At 40.3% G+C, this 19,770-nt stretch overlaps 2 protein-coding genes across 4 annotated transcripts; both read left to right on the top strand.

Annotated features, from left to right (window-relative positions):
• Window positions 1-3,953: 3,953 nt before the first annotated feature.
• Window positions 3,954-6,355, top strand: opa3 (outer mitochondrial membrane lipid metabolism regulator OPA3). The gene is made up of 2 exons (XM_063906226.1): window positions 3,954-4,138; window positions 5,422-6,355. Exons 1-2 carry the CDS (start codon window positions 3,997-3,999, stop codon window positions 5,748-5,750), a joined length of 471 nt encoding a protein of 156 aa, XP_063762296.1. The 5' UTR covers window positions 3,954-3,996; the 3' UTR covers window positions 5,751-6,355.
• A 2,178-nt stretch (window positions 6,356-8,533) lies between these two features.
• On the top strand, window positions 8,534-19,741 carry hnrnpul1 (heterogeneous nuclear ribonucleoprotein U-like 1). 3 transcript variants are annotated; one of them, XM_063907535.1, is made up of 16 exons: window positions 8,534-8,664; window positions 9,166-9,402; window positions 9,949-10,308; window positions 10,882-11,146; window positions 11,262-11,335; window positions 11,808-11,947; window positions 12,371-12,470; window positions 12,553-12,665; window positions 12,838-13,104; window positions 13,808-13,930; window positions 14,015-14,143; window positions 16,145-16,313; window positions 17,085-17,354; window positions 17,764-17,912; window positions 18,010-18,261; window positions 18,923-19,741. In XM_063907535.1, exons 2-16 carry the CDS (start codon window positions 9,198-9,200, stop codon window positions 19,037-19,039), a joined length of 2,733 nt encoding a protein of 910 aa, XP_063763605.1. In that variant the 5' UTR covers window positions 8,534-8,664; window positions 9,166-9,197; the 3' UTR covers window positions 19,040-19,741. The 3 variants fall into 3 exon arrangements, with proteins under 3 accessions (XP_063763605.1, XP_063763608.1, XP_063763606.1); XM_063907538.1 differs by having other exon boundaries at window positions 8,644-8,664; window positions 9,174-9,402; XM_063907536.1 differs by lacking the exon at window positions 8,534-8,664 and adding an exon at window positions 8,926-8,946.
• The last annotated feature ends 29 nt before the right edge of the window (window positions 19,742-19,770 follow it).

Genomic DNA, 19,770 nt, shown 5'->3' with positions numbered 1-19,770 from the left:
CACAATAGCTGTAGGTCTAGATAGATATTTATAACCCTGAATGTTAACCCATACAGAAGTCTAAACAGAGGTGTTGTACTTAAGCAATGCTAAATTGTAAAACTACTTTATGAGTAAAGGAATTGCAATTAAAATCTTTCTTTAATTAAAAATACAGAAGAACGCTATTGGCATCAAAATATAAAAGTAGCAAAAGTTGAACTGCTTATTACATGTAATGGCGTATATCAGAATCGTATATCCTGGATTATGACTATTGATGCATTCATTTGTTAATCACAGCTGTAAAGTGGAGATCAATATAATTACTTTATTTACTGCTGAGGAAAATATTTATCTTTAATTATATTTAAATGTTTAATTATATTTTGCATCAGCTAGTAATCTGAATATGTGGAACAACTAAAGCTGTCAAATGAATGCATTAGATTAAATATACATAAGATCAAGTATATCTTATTGCTCTCAGATTATTTATTTTTAAATGGCATGTACACAAACCATTGAAAGAGTAAAATATACACATATAGTCATAGAATATTATAAATGACACAACACAGACAGACCAATCTACTTCAAAATAAGTGTTTACATAATTTTGAAGTATAGTTTTTATATAGGCCTGCATTTATATGACAAATAATAAGTCAGATCTATACTTGAGCATATAGCTATGAAAAAATATGTTACATGCAGTGGTGTAAAGTAACTAAGTACATTTACTGTAGTATTTGCATTTTATGATACTTTGTACTTCTACTCTACAATTCAGAGGTCATTTATGTACTGTAAATCCACTACATTCATTTAATCCCTTTAGTTACTTTACAGATCTGGATTAATGATGGTATATATAATCAACCCTTAAATCAGACTTTAGTTCACCTGGAGTAAATCCAGCAGCTACCCTGCAGTATACAAAGCCATTCAAACTAGCTGCACCTTTACCAGCTCTGAGAACACTTTAATGATCAATAATTATAAAACACATCAGAGATATTATTCTGAAATGGACCAATCAAACAATGACTACTTTTACTGTCGCTACTTTAAGTACATTTAGATGAGAGTACTTTCTACTTTTACTGGAGGCACATTTTGAATGCAGGACTTTTAGTTGTAACAGAGTATTAAACCCTGGTAATTCTACTTTTACTCAAGAACAACATCTGAGTACTTCTCCCTCCTCTGGTCTCATGCATATACAGTGGGGCAAAAAAGTATTTAGTCAGCCATCAATTGTGCAAGTTCTCCCATTCAAAAAGATGAGAGAGGCCTGTAATTTTTATCATAGGTATACCTCAACTATGAGAGACAAAATGAGAAAAAGAAATCCAGGAAATCACATTGTCTGATTTTTAAAGAATTAATTGGTAAATTCCTCGGTAAAATAAGTATTTGGTCAATAACAAACAAGCAAGATTTCTGGCTCTCACAGACCTGTAACTTCTTCTTTAAGAGGCCCCTCTGTCCTCCACTCGTTACCTGTATTAATGGCACCTTTTTGAACTCGTTATCAGTATAAAAGACACCTGTCCACAACCTCAAACAGTCATACTCCAAACTCCACTATGGCCAAGACCAAAGAGCTGTCAAAGGAGACCAGAGACAAAATTGTAGACCTGCACCAGGCTGGGAAAACTGAATGTGCAATAGGTAAGCAGCTTGGTGTGAAGAAATCAACTGTGGGAGCAATTATTAGAAAATGGAAGACATACAAGACTGCTAATCTCCCTCGATCTGGGGCTCCACGCAAGATCTCACCCCGTGGGGTCAACATGATCACAAGAATGGTGAGCAAAAATCCCAGAACCACACGGGGGGACCTAGTGAATGACCTGCAGAGAGCTGGGACCAAAGTAACAGAGGCTACCATCAGTAACACACTACGCCGCCAGGGACTTAAATCCTGCAGTTCCAGACGTGTCCCCCTGCTTAAGCCAGTACATGTCCAGGCCCGTCTGAAGTTTGCTAGAGGGCATTTGGATGATCCAGTAGAGGATTGGGAGAATGTCATATGGTCAGATGAAACCAAAATAGAGCTTTTTGGTAAAAACTCAACTCGTCGTGTTTGGAGGAGAAAGAATGCAGAGTTGCATCCAAAGAACACCATACCTACTGTGAAGCATGGGGGTGGAAACATCATGCTTTGGGGCTGTTTTTCTGCAAAGGGACCAGGACGACTGATCCGTGTAAAGGAAAGAATGAATGGGGCCATGTATCGTGAGATTTTGAGTGAAAACCTCCTTCCATCAGCAAGGGCACTGAAGATGAAGCGTGGCTGGGTCTTTCAGCATGACAATGATCCCAAACACACCGCCAGGGCAACGAAGGAGTGGCTTCGTAAGAAGCATTTCAAGGTCCTGGAGTGGCCTAGCCAGTCTCCAGATCTCAACCCCATAGAAAATCTTTGGAGGGAGTTGCAAGTCCGTGTTGCCCAGCGACAGCCCCAAAACATCACTGCTTTAGAGGAGATCTGCATGGAGGAATGGGCCAAAACACCAGCAACAGTGTGTGAAAACCTTGTGAAGACTTACAGAAAACCTTTGACCTCTGTCATTGCCAACAAAGGGTATATAACAAAGTATTGAGATGAACTTTTGTTATTGACCAAATACTTATTTTCCACAATCATTTGAAAATAAATTCATAAAAAATCCTACAATGTGATTTTCTGGATTTTTTTTTCTCATTTTGTCTCTCATAGTTGAGGTATACCTATGATAAAAATTACAGGCCTCTCTCATCTTTTTAAATGGGAGAACTTGCACAATTGGTGGCTGACTAAATACTTTTTTGCCCCACTGTATGGCTTCATCTTTGGCAAGCAGGTCTTGGTCACCATGGGATTCGAACCATAGACCTTTGTGTTCCCAAACAAAAAAGCTGCAGTTGCTATGTTGAGTGTTTCCATGAAAGCTTTTCTCTCTCCTGCTGTAAACACTGTCATCTGTCTGTGGCTCACTTTAGCAGCACAAAGCTCTGATTTGCTTTTAAGGTAAGCACAGAAGATTTTGTTCTTTTAACCATTTAATATGTTTTTACCCAATTTGGTAAACTTAAAGACAATGTGAACATTTAAAGGACTTGTTGGTGACCACAGTGTGAGAGCAAAAATGTATTTAGTGACATTCTTCACTTTTGTTTTTTACGGAGGCTAAACTGCCCCACAAAGTTATGTTGTATTTGTTAGTTCATTGCTAAATTTATAAAATTAAAATGAACCAAAATATCTAATCTCTGAAGTAGGAGATACTGATATTAAAATCCTCTAACAAAGGCTACACCAATCCATTCGTCTATCCATTCATTAACCTTAAATGTGCATCATAATAAAAAAACGTATGTCCTTTAAGATACAAATAAAGTCCATTTATTCTGGGTCAGGACTTAAATGTATTAACTTTTGACACAGAGGGCTAGTACATCTACATTGTGAATGTGGTATTGTTAGGTTTACATAGTAAATTACCTCAGAAACCTAACATTTTTACCAAGTCTTTTGGGGAAATTATTGGGGTTAAATCAGACAAATATCACCAAATATTTAGGTACAGTTACATCACTTAAATAAATGGACCTCTTCCAACAAAGCGCCAGTCTCTACCTAAATTCTCTAGACCTACAAAATTAATCCACAGTAGAGGTGAGTCCATTTTTCACACGAGTGTTTTTTTTAAACATGAATTGTATTGGAAAACTGCAATGCAAAACAATAAACCCCAGAACAACGATTTCGGGGGGTAAATTAACTATATGAAAAATTAGTATGTAAACTGAAAGTTCTGCACCATTTATTAACATCTATAATTAATTTAAAAATGTACTTTGTGAACGTGAAATCTGATCAAATATTAATTAAAAAACAAAATACTATATGACGCTTTTTTTCCCGACGTCATAAACACGTGGTTGGCGTTTTTGGCTATCAATCATAAACGTCACTGCGTCATCTCTACGTCCCCCGCCCTACGCTTGTCGAGCGTTTCCGCCAAGATGGTTGTCGGTGCCTTCCCTATCGCCAAGCTCCTGTACCTCGGAGTAAGGCAGATGAGCAAGCCTATAGCGAACCGAATAAAAGCAGGAGCCCGGAGAAGCGAGTTCTTTAAGAATTACATCTGTCTGCCCCCGGCACAGAGTGAGTAACCGTGCTAACGGCTACCAATGACCGCTACATCGCAGTGTCAGACGAGAGTTAAAGCGAGGAGGCTGGGACGACCAATGAGATTGTAGCTTTTCAAGACCGTTGACCTAATCATTTCCATGGGTATATCGGTTCGACCAATAGAAGCACTTCAAGGTTGAAGAGGGCGGGTCTTGTTTGTCATTGAAATGTTACATGAAGCTTTCGCTACAGGACAGTGAATGGATTTTGTTAAACGTCCTGATCAGAATATGAACTGATTCAAAGCAGCCTCAGTATTCTGTTTAGACACACCTGTGTTACTCGTTTGGGCATGTTTAGACCCATCACTGTTTATTCGTGTGGTCACAATGTCATTCATAGCCTACTGCATGTGTTACAGATCATTTTCAAAATCACAAACAAAACGAAAGAAATAGAAACCAAACATAAAATTGGTCACAAAGGAAGGCTCATTTTATTTAAACCTTTTTTAAGGTAGGAGGTCAAGAAAAGTTGGATACGTTCATTAAAATAAATATCTGATAAAAAGACTGAGCGCTCAATGAGCTCTTTAAATATTGTTTAAATGGACAATAACACAGACTTGACAACTGCAGGACCCAAAATGTACCTTTTTGTTATATTTGATATTCTATTATCGTATATTTATATGCCACACCTGATATTGTTATACTATGTTACTACATTTCACCTTATACTAGGCTATATCTCATAGCCCATACTATATCATCATTAACCATTTCATACTATGATATGTTCATATTTTTTAATAGATTTTTTGCATCATCAATCCTGTCACTTTATCTTGTAATTTTTGTGTTCAATGCATTTGTTCTATTTTTTTCCTTCATTGAAGTGTTATAACCCTCTTATTATTGATTCAGAAATAGGATTATTGCAGTGCAGGTTTACACATACAAGGAATTAGCATTGCTGTATAATGGTGTATACATAAATGCAAGGAATTCGATTTTAAAAAAGAAGCAAAGAACTTCTATGATATTTATTATACATTCAAAAAATTAAGAACGTTTTTAGAAAGAGAAATATTTAAGTAAAACAAGAATATGGCTTGTATCAGAATGTAAGGAAACGTGAATAAGGCCAATAGCTGACAGAAAGAAAGTGTTTATGGTGCGAGGTTTTGGTACACAAAATTTGGTTTAAACTGTTATTTTGACATCATTTGAAGAATAAGTGCAAATGTGAGCTACATCATTACAAATATAAATACTGAAAGTCTAACTCACTGGAACTGCATCTGCTCTTCACAGTTTACCACTGGATCGAGATGAGAACGAAGATGCGGATCATGGGTTTTCGGGGTGCCACCATTAAGCCTCTGAACGAGGAACTGGCTGCGGAGCTGGGCGCAGAGCTGCTGGGAGAGGGAATCATCTTCATCATCGGGGGTGGCTGCATGGTGCTGGAGTACAGCAGGCAGGCCGCCAACTCCCGCCGCAAAGAAGAGGAGCAGAACGAGGTCATCATAAGCCTACAAACTCAGATGGCAGATCTCGCAATAACCACAGAGACTCTCGACGCTCGGCTCAGAGAGATCAACAGACAACTCGTGTCCTTTCCTCTTCCAAACAAAAAGTGATTCAATGGGTTATTTGCTATGTGACATGACCCTGTTTGTTGTGTGAAAAAACAACAGTACACAAACATAGTACTTCCATGTGTACAGCTTGATATGCCCATTGGGTTGGGTAGAAAGGGTGGATACAAATCAGGGAGCTCTGGATGTGGGTGCTCGAGCTGTAAAAGGAGATTGCTATGATATTCATAGTGTATTCCTGTGGTTGATCTTGCATGTTCATTATTAAGTTGTACATAAACATTTGCAATAAATTGCGATGGCACCCTTGAAATATAATATATTTTACAAAAGCTCCAGAAAATAACTTTCCTCTGATTTCCAGTATTTCACTGACCTTAATATTTTCATGCTCCATTTCATGCTTCGATTGTGGGATTATTTTATGATGATAATTAGCATCTTGTGCACTTGTATTAAAGGACGAAAACCCCCAAATATATATTGGGACACATTTTTGGATTTCTTTAAAAGAGGGTTGCCATACAGGGTCATGGACATGTGGTGGTGTATTGACACTGTAATTCCCTTTTTATGGTTCATGTACATTGGATGTGATGAACACTGTAAAAGGATGGTGTAAAATAAAATGGTTCCCTGTCTGATAAGAGTTTTTGTCTCTTTTACACAATAAGAATAACTGGAAACCCCACTGCAGTCAGCATGTCGTTGTGTCCCTGAGCAAGACACTCCACCCCAAAATTGCTCCTGCAGGGACTGCCCACAGTATTGAATGTTTATAAGTCGCTTTGGATAAAAGCGTCTAACAAGTGACATGTAATGTAAAGGTCCTCCATTGAAAAGTCATTATCAGGAACATGTACATAACTGTACGTTTATCAAAGTAAAATGCATGTTGCAAATGTTCTGTGTGACTACTATTTAAATTTGTGAAGACATTTTAAAAAGAATGTCACTAATGAAAAGAATGTCACTAAGGATTTTGTATTTATTTACCGGGGTCTGCTGCGTAGATTTTTAAGTAGTTGGTTTGTATACATTTCGAAAATAGTGACTTGTGCCATCACATTAATAAAAGCCCTGGACTGAAATGCTTGTTTTTCCAATTGTCAACACCTCTCAATAAGTAATGAAATAAAAAATAAAAAAGCAGCAAATCCCCACATTTTTAAATATTTGTGTGTATTAAACCAAATATATAACCAATATAGATATTTCCAGAGTTCTATGGGTTGCAAACCTTTTTCATTGGGTAGCCTTTTTTATTACTTTAGGTAAACTGACGACCCCTGACTAAGGTAAAATGATATTTTACTGATATTTCACAAATGATAAACTGCAGTCAACCCAGACAGTGAATGACAGAAGGGAGTGTGTGTTAAACAAGCAATTTCTCTTAATTTAAAGCATTTCTTTTTTCTGCCAACATTTCATCAGAGATTATTTTCTTTTCTTCTTTTAACATTTATGCATACTTTTTGGGACACATTTTGTGTTTTATCCTCCCTTAAATGAAATCCTGAGATATCGGCCAAAAGTTGTTTATTAAAAATAAGTTTTAACACTGGTAGAGTGATTAGCACTCCACCAGTGTTAAAACACCTTGGTGCAGTCATGGACTCTGACCAGAATTTCAACAGTCACATTAAAACAGTCACTAAGTCCACCTACTATCACCTGAAGAACAAATCTAGATTAAAGGACTAATGTCACAGCAGGATCTGGAAAACTTGTCGATGCTTTTATCTTCAGTAGACTGGACTACTGTAATGGTGTCTTTACAGTCTTTACTCACTAACACCAAGAGAGTGGATCACATCACTCCAATTCTGAGGTCTTTACACTGGCTTCCTGTCTGTCAGAGAATTGATTACACAGTTCTGCTGCTGGTTTATGAAGCACTGAATGGTTTAGGCCCAAAATACTTTGTGATCTCCTGCTACATTATGAACCATCCAGAACTCTCAGGTCTTCTGGAACGGTTCAGCTTTCTGTCCCCAGAGTTAGAATTAAATAAGGAGAAGCAGCGTTCAGTTATTATGCTCCAGATATCTGGAACAAACTCCCAGAACCCTGCAGGTCCGCTGCAACTCTTACTACTTTTAAATCCAGGCTGAAAACATTTCTTTTTGCTGCTGCTTTTAATTGAACTGTTCTTGTCTGACATTGCACAGTGACTTTTATTCTGCACCGTGACTTTTATTCATGTATTTTATACCTGTTGTGTTTATTTCATTATCTTTGCTCTTAAATGACTTTTTAATGCTCTTAGTGTCTTTCATGTTTGTAAAGCACTTTAAATTGCCTTGTGTTGAAAGGTGCTATATAAATAAACTTGCCTTGCCTTGCTTAGCACAATGGTTCTCAATTAAATGAAAGGTCGTAGAAGTTGAGGATGGCATAATATAAAAATACTCAAGTTAAGTAGAAACCTAAAAAGTACCTAATGTTTGAGTAAAAGCAGTTGTTTATTTACACCCCTGCTCATGAGGGACTACAATATTGACTAAAAAGGTCAAATTGAGATAAAACGATCCCCTCATGACTCATTGTGGCTAAACTGCAAACTTATTTGACGTTATCTGTAGTCCAAAATGATAAGGCGGGGAAGTTTCGAAACTACACTACCCATAACTCGTTCACAGGTAAACACCGCATCACTTCCTACTTTGGAGTGTTCCAACTGTGTGACGAGAACAAACTCACAAACTAGGCTGATATGTTTGTTTTCCCTTTTATTTGGCCGTTCAACTACAACTCACTTTACCAAAAGTTTTATTTAGCAGGCACAACATTGACAGCTCGGATGGTAAATAGTATAAGAATTAACCTGTGAATATGCGGAGGTCTTGTTTACTTCCGGTTGTAGATTTCGGTCTGGTTTCCGCCCCATAGAGGGCAGCAGCGACACTCCATCTGGTATCACGACTGACCCGCGCAACTCGCGTGAGACCAGGTAGGCCTCCACCTTATTTTTCTAATATTTTGCATTATAACCATATTATAAAGTAGGCAAACTATGCAAAGACAACTTTACTTGCATGCAAAACAGAAAAATGCGTGCAACTTGCATAGTTCTAAAGTTGCAGTAAACATTGCTTGTCTTGTATCCGTTGTTGGTGCGTTAGCTAACGTAAGCGCTAGGCTAAGAAGGTTACCAACATTAGCCACGTAGCGATCACTTGAAGCGAAGAATGAACACTGCAGAAATATGTGTACTTTTCATATAGCTACAAAGGTAAGGGTAGTAAAGCTGTAAGTACTTAATGGTTTATAGACATTTTTAAACCAGGTACAATGTATCTATATATCCAGCACTGCTAACCGAGCTAACCTGCTAATGTAGCCTGTTTGGCTCGGACACAAGTGCCGCCATCCTACATCGATTTGAAAGTTGTAAACGGTGTTGTAAGCTGTAGCTTTACTTTTATATTATTGAACTGTCTGTTGTTGATAGGAAATTAGTAAGGGAAACACACATCCGACACAATGAGTTTCGACGTGAAGAAACTGAAAGTCAACGAACTGAAAGAGGAGCTCCAGCGCCGCGGCCTGGACACCAAAGGCCTGAAGGCTGACCTGGTGGAGCGGCTCAAAGCCGCTCTTGAGGCCTCCGAGCCTGGGGACCAGGAAGAGAACTTCGGCCAGGAGTACCAGGACAACGAAGATGGAGAAGATACACCAGAGCATCAAGGTAAGCCCTTTTCAGGTTGTTTATTTTAAACTCCATTTTCTGTTCTATCAGACTTTGATTAAAGATTAGATTTAACTTTGTTATTGACAAAAGTAAAGTTACCCTGGCAACGCAATGCATTTTAGAATTTCACCAGAAGTGCCTTGTAATGCATTAGTGCTGCATGATTCAAAAGAAAACAACATGAAAAACATTTGTAATCTTTTTTAAATATGTCTCAGTTACGGTATAGGTGCGATTAAAAAAAATAAAAATAGTATTAGTGTTCTCATTTATTATTGAAATCATTTTCATTAGGTGTATATAATATGTTTCTTTCCTTTTATCACATATAGTGCTTCTGCAATTTAAATAGTGCTCGTGTACGTATTGGGTTTTCAATAAAATGTTGATTAATTGTCTAGCCCTCTAATGCCCAGGTCATTACATACATTTAACAGTCATATATGAAGTAGATGGTCATGCCATTTGCACAAAAGTGCTTTATTTTACTGTTCTTATGAGTTTGACAAGTAACAATTTTGAATATTTATTTTTTTATTGCAGATGAAGAGTTAGATGAGGACTGTGGTGATGTCGACGAAGTTGGGGATGATGATGATGTTGAAGATGAAGTCGAAAGTGAAGGGGATGGCGATGTTAAAGGAGCCGCTGAAGGAAATGATGATGGGGATGCTGAAGGCGAAGCCCATGCCCCCCAAGAGGAAGATGAGGCCCGGGATTCAGGTGGTTACTATGAAGATGAAGAGGCAGAAGGCGAGCCTTTTGAAAGCCAGCCGACCTCAGACTCCTGTCACAGCATGCCTGACTTCACGGCAGATGTCGAGATACACAAATCTGACGCGGCGCCTGAGGAAGAAGCCAAGCCTGTGCCAGAGCCAGAGGAGAAAGTGGAGAACAAACCAGGTGATTTTCTAATGTTTTTCCAGCTAAACTTTCAAAATAAAACCTGGCCTGTTGATGAAATGTTTTACCTCACAAATGTCACTTTGTTGAGAGAGGAAACATTCTCCAACATTTTAGTCCCCTTGACTCACATCATTGGCACAGTTATGAAGTAGTTAGTTTTGTTTCGTAATAAATTAAGTTAAGAATCAGAAATCCTTTATTCGTCCCACAGTGGGGAAATTGAAAGTGTTACAGCAAAAAGAACAGTGCAGATAAAGACAAAACAAGGAGAGTACACATTGCTATATTAAATAGAGAGGCAGGCACACATTAATAACACATAAAATAATAATAAATAAGTACAACTCTAAGGTAGAAACCAGATCTCTACAGAGAAAAAATAAAAATATTATATATAAGGGTGACATTAAAAAAAAGTTGGCAGACGTGTTGTTGTTGTTTTGTTCAGCCTAAGTTACAGGCACCATGGAAACAAAATATAAGCAAAATATGTCATTTTGCAAAGCTGTTATCTTGACTGATGTACATTTGTAATACTGACTGTAGCTCACTGTTCATGTGTTATTTCAGAAGTCAAAGTGGAAGTGAAGATGGAAGATGAACCCGAGGCTGCTGGGAACACAGAGCAGGACAGACAGGCTGCTGGGAACACAGAGCAGGACAGACACGCTGCTGGGAACACAGAGCAGGACAGTCAGAGCACAGAACATCAGGACGGAGCCGGTCAGGAGGAGCAAATCAAAGTGGAATCTGATAAAGGTGGAAGCAACAGCCGCAAGAGACCGCACGACGAGAGCCGGAGCTACAACTACTACGAGCATCGCGAAGAAAAGAGGTCTGCTCATACCGACAACATGTCATCATGCATTAAACCAGCAGTTGACTGGTGTTGTTTGGAATGTTGTTGATGAAAGTGTCCGTTAACTTCATACTCTGCTGATATTGTACAGATCCCGCACACCCCAGCCCCCTGCTGAAGACGAAGAGGAGAATATAGACGACACTCTGGTTACAATTGATACGTGTAAGTAAGAGGATAATGTAGATCTCTGCACAGGCAATGAGAAATGTAGTCACTGCAATTCAGTATGAGATGTTCCATTCCATAGGTGCATTTAGCCAACATCTGACTGTTGTAGCACACTATTGAGAGATGATCATATTTCTATATTAAAATAAATCCCCTTATTATGTGTATTTTATTTATTTAGTGTTTTTAATGATTTACTTATGACTTTTTTCTCACAAGCTCCAAAACCACAGCTTTAGACATTTCACAATGATTCATCACAGTAGATTTTTCACACTGAGGAGTCTCCGGAAAAATGGATTATGAGGAAGCACTGATCTGATCATTCATGTACTATTTTAGTGTCTAAATGGGTACAAATGACACATTATCTGCTGGCCTCTAACCCTTTTAGACCATGTCGCTGGATGTTTTGCAAGCTTGTGTTGGATGTGTAATAACATACCTTACAACTGCTCTTTTTCAGACAACTGTGACCTGCATTTCAAAGTGTCCCGGGACCGCTACAGTGGTTACCCTCTGACCATTGAAGGCTTTGCTTACCTGTGGGCCGGAGCACGAGCCTCACACGGAGTCACCAAGGGCCGCGTGTGTTATGAGATGAAGGTACTACATTAAACGTTTTTTAACTCTAGTCAGCATACAACCATCAGAGGCCCTGTTCACGCTTCATCAGGTGAAACGCAAAGCTTCTGTAAACACACATTTCCTGTATACTGTGTCCACATGTGTAATGACGGCCCCTGGTCCTTCACAATATGTATTCATTACTTCTGAAACATCAGATCAACATCTCTTTTGTTTATCCTATAACATACTGTACAATGTAAGTGTGAACACCTAGCAGTATGTGGACGATATAGATTTGAATAGCCCTATACTGCCTAACCTCAAACCCAGCAATGTTATTTAATGTGATTTAGGAGATTTAACTTCCAAAACCTCATAATTCAACTCGCTACATGATTTGTTGCTGTTGTATAATTCCAGACAGTCCTCTAAATATGTTTAACCTGATCTGCTCTTTAGATCAATGAAGAGATTCCTGTAAAGCACCTGCCCAGCAGCGAGCCGGACCCTCACGTGGTCAGAATCGGATGGTCCCTCAACCACTGTAGCACTCAGCTCGGTAAGAGGAGGAGGAACGGCCCAAACGCTCAACATGAAGCGTGACATATTTTGACTTATAATATTGTGTCCTGACTTCTAAGGTGAGGAGCTCTTTTCATTCGGATACGGAGGGACAGGAAAGAAATCTGCCGACTGTAAGTTTGCAGACTTTGGCGAGAAGTTCGGGGAAAACGACGTCATCGGCTGTTACATTGTAAGTAAAGATATAAGCATACTTTTAATCAACCTTCATAGTACAGGTGTACTACGATTAACGTGTTTCCTCTTTATTTAAGAGTCTACTCTTGTGTTTATCTGCTGTCACTGTGTGAATATGGCTGTTGTGGGACGGATGAGGAGTATTTCGGATTTCTTTCCTATCTCAGGACTTTGACAGTGCTGATGAGGTGGAGATGAGCTTTTCCAAGAACGGAGTCTCCCTGGGAGTGGCTTTCCAGACTACCAAGGAGGCGCTGGAAGGTCGCGCCCTGTTTCCTCACGTTCTCGTGAAGAACTGTGCTGTGGAGTTCAACTTCGGACAGAAGGCTGAGCCGTACTTCCCTCCGCCAAGCGGATACACCTACATCCACGATCTCAGCCTGGAGGACAAGATCAGGGGCACCAAGGGGCCCGCCAGCAAGTCTGAGTGCGAGGTAAGGCAGCTTACACATCATACACAACAGAATGAAATGCAGTTAGAACTAGATACTTAAAATAACAATTGACAATCCAGAAAAAAGTAAATAATTAATAGGATATATATAAAAACAAATCCAACTGGAAAGTCATTAGTTTTGTTTTGTATACCTCACACATTTTTCCAATCTATTGTCGAGAGCATGAACATGATATCTCATCATGGTTATTTTTTCTATTCCATGTTTTCATTCAAAAAATCCAGTTTATCAAAGTTATAATCTTTAAACAAATGTTCTTCTTTACTCTACTGGTGTTTTTCAAGGGTTTTTTCCTGAGAGAAATATGTGTTCTTCTGTGTACACACTAAAAGCTTTGCATTACCAAAGTATATGATACGGTTTGCCTCTCCCATAGCCTGCTCCCCACATTCTGTCCCTCTTTTATTTCTTACGGCAGTTCTGTATTTCAGTTCTAAAAGTAAAGGAGTATTTGACGCAATCACAACTTTACTTGAAGTGATATAAAAAATGTTACACATTTGTATATAATCTTAAGTTTGTAATTATCCAGCAAGTTTGCTCACTTAAAGTTGCGATTGACTTACACCGCACATGCAGCCCAAAATACTTGAATATCATTCAGAAGAACTGTTTGTTGTGAATTTTTGAGCCGATTATTTGTTCAAATGGAATAGAGCATGATGTTTTCTTGTTTCAGATTTTGATGATGGTCGGCCTGCCTGCCTGCGGAAAGACCACCTGGGCTACAAAGTATGCAGAGACTAACCCTGAGAAGAAGTACAACATCCTGGGGACGAATGCCATCATGGACAAGATGAAGGTCAGTTACAGCCCCACCCTTTAACTACACAAACACTTACAAAGTTTTCCAGTTCATAGTGGTAACCGACCATTCGCTGTGCAGGTGATGGGTCTGCGCCGGCAGAAGAACTACTCGGGCCGCTGGGACCTTCTGATCCAGCAGGCCACGCAGTGTCTGAACCGCCTGATCGAGATCGCCGCCCGAAAGAGACGCAACTACATCCTGGACCAGGTACTGCTCCCCCACCCACACTCTGCTCTGATAGTCGCCACAGTTAGTCAATGTGCCCTGATGATCACTCTCTCTCTAATGGACTATTTATTTATCTTTCAGGGGGGCTGTGTGTATTATAGAGTAGAAGATCACCCTCTTGTCACTTGCTTGTCATGTATTGTAAAGGAAAAGTGATTAATGGCTCTCATAAGTGGCAGAATACTCCATGTTTTTCATCCCTCAGTATATCTGCTACCTCTTGTCATAATACAGTACTGTTTGTGTTGTGGATTTCAACAATGTACAAGTAAACCATGACTATGTAAAGATGTTGAGAAACAAGTAAGCTCTGACTGGTGAGTAAGAAATACACCTTCCGTTGCTAATTTAATAAGACAGGCTTTGTTTAAAAGCTATTTTGAAGTGAGATACATGGAACTGTTGAGTGTGTTTTTTAATAAATTGACCCAGAAGGTAAGTAATGACTAACAGATTTCAGATTTTTAGGCGCTTGTGTTCTGCTAATGTGGCAAAGGTAGGTGGGTCTAATGGCGGACAAGCTTTTATCTAAGGACACTGTGAGTACAAGCAGGTAGGTTATATCTGTGTGTTGTTGTTCACTGAGACGAGAGGACGTATGAAGATCAGGTAAGTGCCGGTAAGTGTGGGGGACCCGTTAGGAAAGCAAGGTTTGGACATGCGCTACTGTAGATAAAACTGTAACTTTTGTGGCTTTAGGAAGAGAAATGTTCCTGTACAAAGAATTTTCAGAAGTTGATGATGTTATGAAAGAAAGTAGACGTATTTGGCGTTACTTCTACTGTATTTTTGGTATTACTACGTCGTTGTTATGAAACAAAGGTAGTAGTGAAATTACTAAAGAATTGCCTTTCTGAAACGCTAAGATGTTGTCGGGTCATGTCGTGTGGACTCTGTTGGTGAGTGTAGAATCCAGCAGTGACTGTTGAGTGTGGATAACCGCTAGTGTTAGCAAAATACCTTTTTGATTGCGTCCTGTTGTATGGAAGGTCTTTCAACTTCTGAATCTAACCTTTGTTTTAAAACGCTGTTCCCAATTGCACATTTGAAACTCCATTTGTTAAAAACAGCTTTTACTTCCTCTTGAGTTTGTTTGTAGACCTCCTACCAGTCAGATCATGGGTCTGTGAGTTATTACAGTAAGCGCTACAAGAGATAGTGATTTAAAGAGAAGTCAAATGACTGTAGAGATGGAACCAAAATGTAATCAGTATATGCATGGATTGCGTTTTATTCAACATGTTTGTTCCTAGTTATTCCCCGGTAATGGCCAGTATGGCATGGAAAGATATAGAGGATTCATAATTTCCACAATGTGATCAGTAAAAACCTGCTAATATCTCGTTATCTATGGCAAATTAGAGTTTTTAACACCTAATTTGCATGTTTTGTTTTTCTCGCTTTAGCCATATTTTTCCTCTTTTGTCAGGTCTTATACAAAGGATTTGATTTGGTTCTAAGTTACTGAACAGTGTTGATTTTTGCTTGGCTCACTTATTTAATTTAAGGTAGTGTAATGCTTACACTTTCATGAGTAATTGCTTATCATATAATACAGTAATAACACTTAAACATAGTAAGAAGAACGTCGTGACTGCACAAAGGCATTATAAAGTAAGCACTTGCGTATCGATTTGATTATACATTTTTAATGATTCATCTGAAACTCGTATGTCGTGTGTTCTTGCGTAACTTGAGCTAATGTACGATATAGTCAGTCAGGATATGTGTGGGGTCCCTCTCTGTGTCAGTATGTCATCTTCCCCCAGAAGCCACCGTGTTGCTGTCTGGCAGAATGTGAGGTAAGTCTGTGGAGTGACGAGAGGCCATTAGAACTTTGAGTAAAAAGCGTAGACCTGACATCCAAGCCAAACCTCTCTCACTTCATTATTGCAGGGTTCCAGCTTCCTTCCAGTGGAAAGCCAGTACAAGTAAACAATAACAAACAAGCTTCTACTTCTTTCTTGTCACCATTGCTAGACAAATGTATATGGATCAGCAAGGAGACGAAAAATGCGTCCTTTTGAAGGTTTTCAACGCAAGGCTATTGTAATTTGTCCCACGGACGAGGATTTAAAAGAACGAACATTAAAGCAAACCAATGAGCAGGGGAAGGATGTGCCCGATCATGCTGTTTTAGAAATGAAAGGTAGGAACGCTGTGGAAACAACAAAACAAATCACCAGATCTACTTTTTTTACTTTTCTGTGTTGTCTCTAAAATCAATCTTGGAAGATGACCCCCCCCTCCCTCCCCCCCTTTCCCCTCCCATCATAGCCTTTGGCCAGATATCAGACCTTGGACATTTTATTTATAAACAGTCCACATGAATTTGATTCTTCCTTCTTATTGCCCCTCTATCTGCCGCACTGCAAACTGAGCCGCGGGCCTCGTAGAGTTCATGTTCTAGCTCATGGCTAACATTGCACAATTTGCTTCCCCGAAAAACCACATTTCCAAATGGCAAACTTACAAGCAGTCACATGCTGAAGTTGTAGGAATTTAATTTGTAACAGCGTTACATCAGCTGTCCTCGGTTTGCAGTGCCGTTTCCTCACCCACCTTCTAGTGTTCCTTTTTGTCCCTCCTCCCCACCTCTACTGAGCTCCTCCCTCTCCTTCGTCTGCTTCATCAAATGTGTCCTCCATCTTCCCCTGGAGGTCATGTTTGTCCCCTTTTACCCCACCCCAGCCCCGCCATCTCCTTTCATCTACCTGCTCTGAATTTCTCTGAGTCCCACTGCCTCTGTTCGGTCCTAATTATTTTCCGTTTTGTCTTCCGGTGGTGTGGCTGCTCTGGTCTTCACTACAACCCCCTCCCCCTCTCTCTCTTTCTCTCTTCTCCTCGCCTCTCCATCCGTCTCTTTGCTGGACGGACTGTCTCTCTCCTCCTGTGGTCACCTCTGTCACCACCCCACAAGCCAACTTTACTATCCCTGAGGCTTGCGACTTCCTGGAGGAGGTGACGTTCGCTGAGCTGCAGCGCGACGAGGCCGAAACTCTGCTGAAACAGTACAACGAGGAGGGCCGCAAGGCAGGCCCGCCCCCTGACAAACGCTTCGACAACAGGCAGGGCGGGTTCCGGGGCCGTGGCGGCACCAGCAGCGGGAGCTTCCAGCGGTACGACAACCGCGAAGGGGCCCGCGGCGGCTACCAAAACCGCAGCGGGGACGGAGGCAGTGGATACAGAGGTGAGCAGAGCGCTGTGTTGATATTCGTCACCTAAAGCTGCAGTCTGAACACTCGGAAAAAGAGTGGTACAGGGATTACGACGCATTTTCTTTAGTCTGAACCTGAAGTTAGCATCCCAACGGCACCCTTGACATAAAGCAATGGGAATCCTCCATAGATTTTGGAATATTGCAGTGATACTCCGACCTTCTGTTCAGCGTAAATGCAATAGCCAGAAGTAAAAAGCTAACGGTTGACTATAAAGGAACAACATCACGGTCACATGACTTCAACTTGTGTTAACCACCAAGCTTTTTTTGGGAATCTAACAGAAAATAAGTTCCTGTACCACTCTATACAACAGCTAATTTGTACTTTACACTAAGATATGTGTATTGCTATAGTAACAGCATTTTTGTTTTTTTGCAGGCTACAATCGTGGCAGCTATAACCAGAACCGTTGGGGCAACAGCTACCGCGACTCCAGCTCTGATGCACGCAGCAGCTACAACCGCAGCCAGCCGTCCACAGGAAGCTACAACCGCCCCGCTCCGTACAACAAGGGAGCATACAGCCAGGTAGCTCACCTGACTTTTGATCTATTTGATTTAAGCAACAATTTACATTTACCACTATATTAATGCATTCTCCTAAACTTCTTCTTTTAACCTCCAGGGCTACAGCCAGAACTACAATCAAGGGTACAATCAGGGCAGCTACAACCAGAGTTACTATGGCAACTATAGTCAGTACCCAGGTTACAGCCAGAGCTACAGCCAGACACCCGCCACTGCACAGACATACAATCACCACCAGCAGCCGCCTCAGGCAGCACAGCCGCAGCAGCAGCAGCCGCCCCCGGCACAGCAGCAGCAGCAGCCACAGCAGCAGCAACAGACGCAGAGCTACAACCAGCAATACCAGCAGGTAGGCACAACACACCCCCTGCTACAGTCTGTAGACAAGCTTACAGGAGCAGAGGAGTTAAGGTAGGGTACTAGAACAACTGTTGGCTCGATAGCCCAACTTATATTAACACAAAGACTAGGACTATGGACACTATGGACTGGTGCAATATCCACATTGCAGTAAGTACAATGAGTGATACAAAATACTGATGATTCCAGGCCTTCAGTCCCGTGTTCTACACACTTAATAACAAATCCTTCTTTCGTACACATCGACTTTACCTGTTAGAGACAGAAACATTAGTTAAGCTAGTATCAAAAATGTCATGCCTTCGTAGACAGCGACTGTGGGCTCACAATAGATCAGTATGGGGACTCAGTTTTACAATGGTAACACGTTCTGTAGGTAGGGCATTACAATACAGCACACCTTTCCATTCTCTATCCTTTTATTTGTTCCAAAAAAAGATTGCACTACACCTAAAAAGCTAAACTTAGCCTGCATGCTAATCACAGGATGCTGTGTTTGGGTAGGAGACCTACATCTGATGATTATACCACTTACCTTATGAAGCCAAAGGGAGGTGCAGACTATAGAAGCAGAGGGTCAGTTTGTGGTAAAATGAAAAAGAAGCAGGAAATAAACATGTTCTGAATACTGTTTCTGTTCCTCCCTGCAGTACGCTCAGCAGTGGCAGCAGTACTACCAGAACCAGAACCAGTGGAACCAGTATTACAGCCAGTATGGAGGCTACCCTGGACAGGGCAGCCAGGGCTCCTCTTCCGGCTCCCAGTAGCGCCACCCCGCATCTGTCCCTGCATCCACCCGCGTCCTAAACACTCTGACCTCTGCAGCTAAATGGATTTTGTACAGTCCCACATCGAGTCCCAAACCATCTGTCTTCATTCCACACCAATCAGTGTACACCTAAAACTGTATGCAGTTTGATGTCTTTTTTTACTGAATGAAGTCTTACTCTACGCAGTGACGTGAGGTGGTAGATGATAGGTATCCAAACATTTAATGAACATTATCTATTATGCATTTAATGTGGACTTCCACATTTTCCAACAGATCAGAGAGGTAATTGTATATTTCTAGGATGCATCGTGTGGCAGGAAAAATACAGCAAGGCCTAAATAATTTCGCTTGTTTTGAGAAAACTTAACAAAGAACAAAAACGCATGCTTTTTACCTTCAACACCCCTCCCCCCCTTGCTCTTTCTTTCTTCAGTTTTCGAGCTGGCACGTTTTTATTTATCCCAATAAAATCCAACCATTTTTTATAGGTGTTGATTCTGTAGTATTTAATCCAGTCTTTGATTGGGAAGAATATTTTGCCACTCTTGAGTAGTTGTGCGTTTTCTTTTTTACCCCTTTGTGATTGCTGTCCAGTAGTTTAAATCCAATTGTGATTTTTTTCTACCTGAAATGATATCTGACCAGTTACCTGAGCTGTCTTCTTGTCTTTATACAATAAAATGCCATTGTATATGCCCGGAAGTGTCATTTCCTTTTTGTTTTCAC

This window comes from Eleginops maclovinus, chromosome 18 (assembly GCF_036324505.1).
Source record: "Eleginops maclovinus isolate JMC-PN-2008 ecotype Puerto Natales chromosome 18, JC_Emac_rtc_rv5, whole genome shotgun sequence".
Lineage (NCBI taxonomy): Eukaryota > Metazoa > Chordata > Actinopteri > Perciformes > Eleginopidae > Eleginops > Eleginops maclovinus.
The sequence above is the reverse complement of the archived record's forward strand: the minus strand, read 5'-3'. Positions and strand labels throughout refer to the sequence as shown.

Coding starts and splice junctions, on each gene's coding strand:
- opa3 (XM_063906226.1), top strand. CDS start 3,997: ATGGTTGTCGGTGCCTTCCCTATCGCCAAGCTCCTGTACCTCGGAGTA. Junction 4,139..5,421: donor CTGTCTGCCCCCGGCACAGA/GTGAGTAACCGT, acceptor TGCTCTTCACAG/TTTACCACTGGATCGAGATG.
- hnrnpul1 (XM_063907535.1), top strand. CDS start 9,198: ATGAGTTTCGACGTGAAGAAACTGAAAGTCAACGAACTGAAAGAGGAG. Junction 12,666..12,837: donor ACGTCATCGGCTGTTACATT/GTAAGTAAAGAT, acceptor TTCCTATCTCAG/GACTTTGACAGTGCTGATGA. Junction 18,262..18,922: donor ACAACCAGCAATACCAGCAG/GTAGGCACAACA, acceptor TCCTCCCTGCAG/TACGCTCAGCAGTGGCAGCA.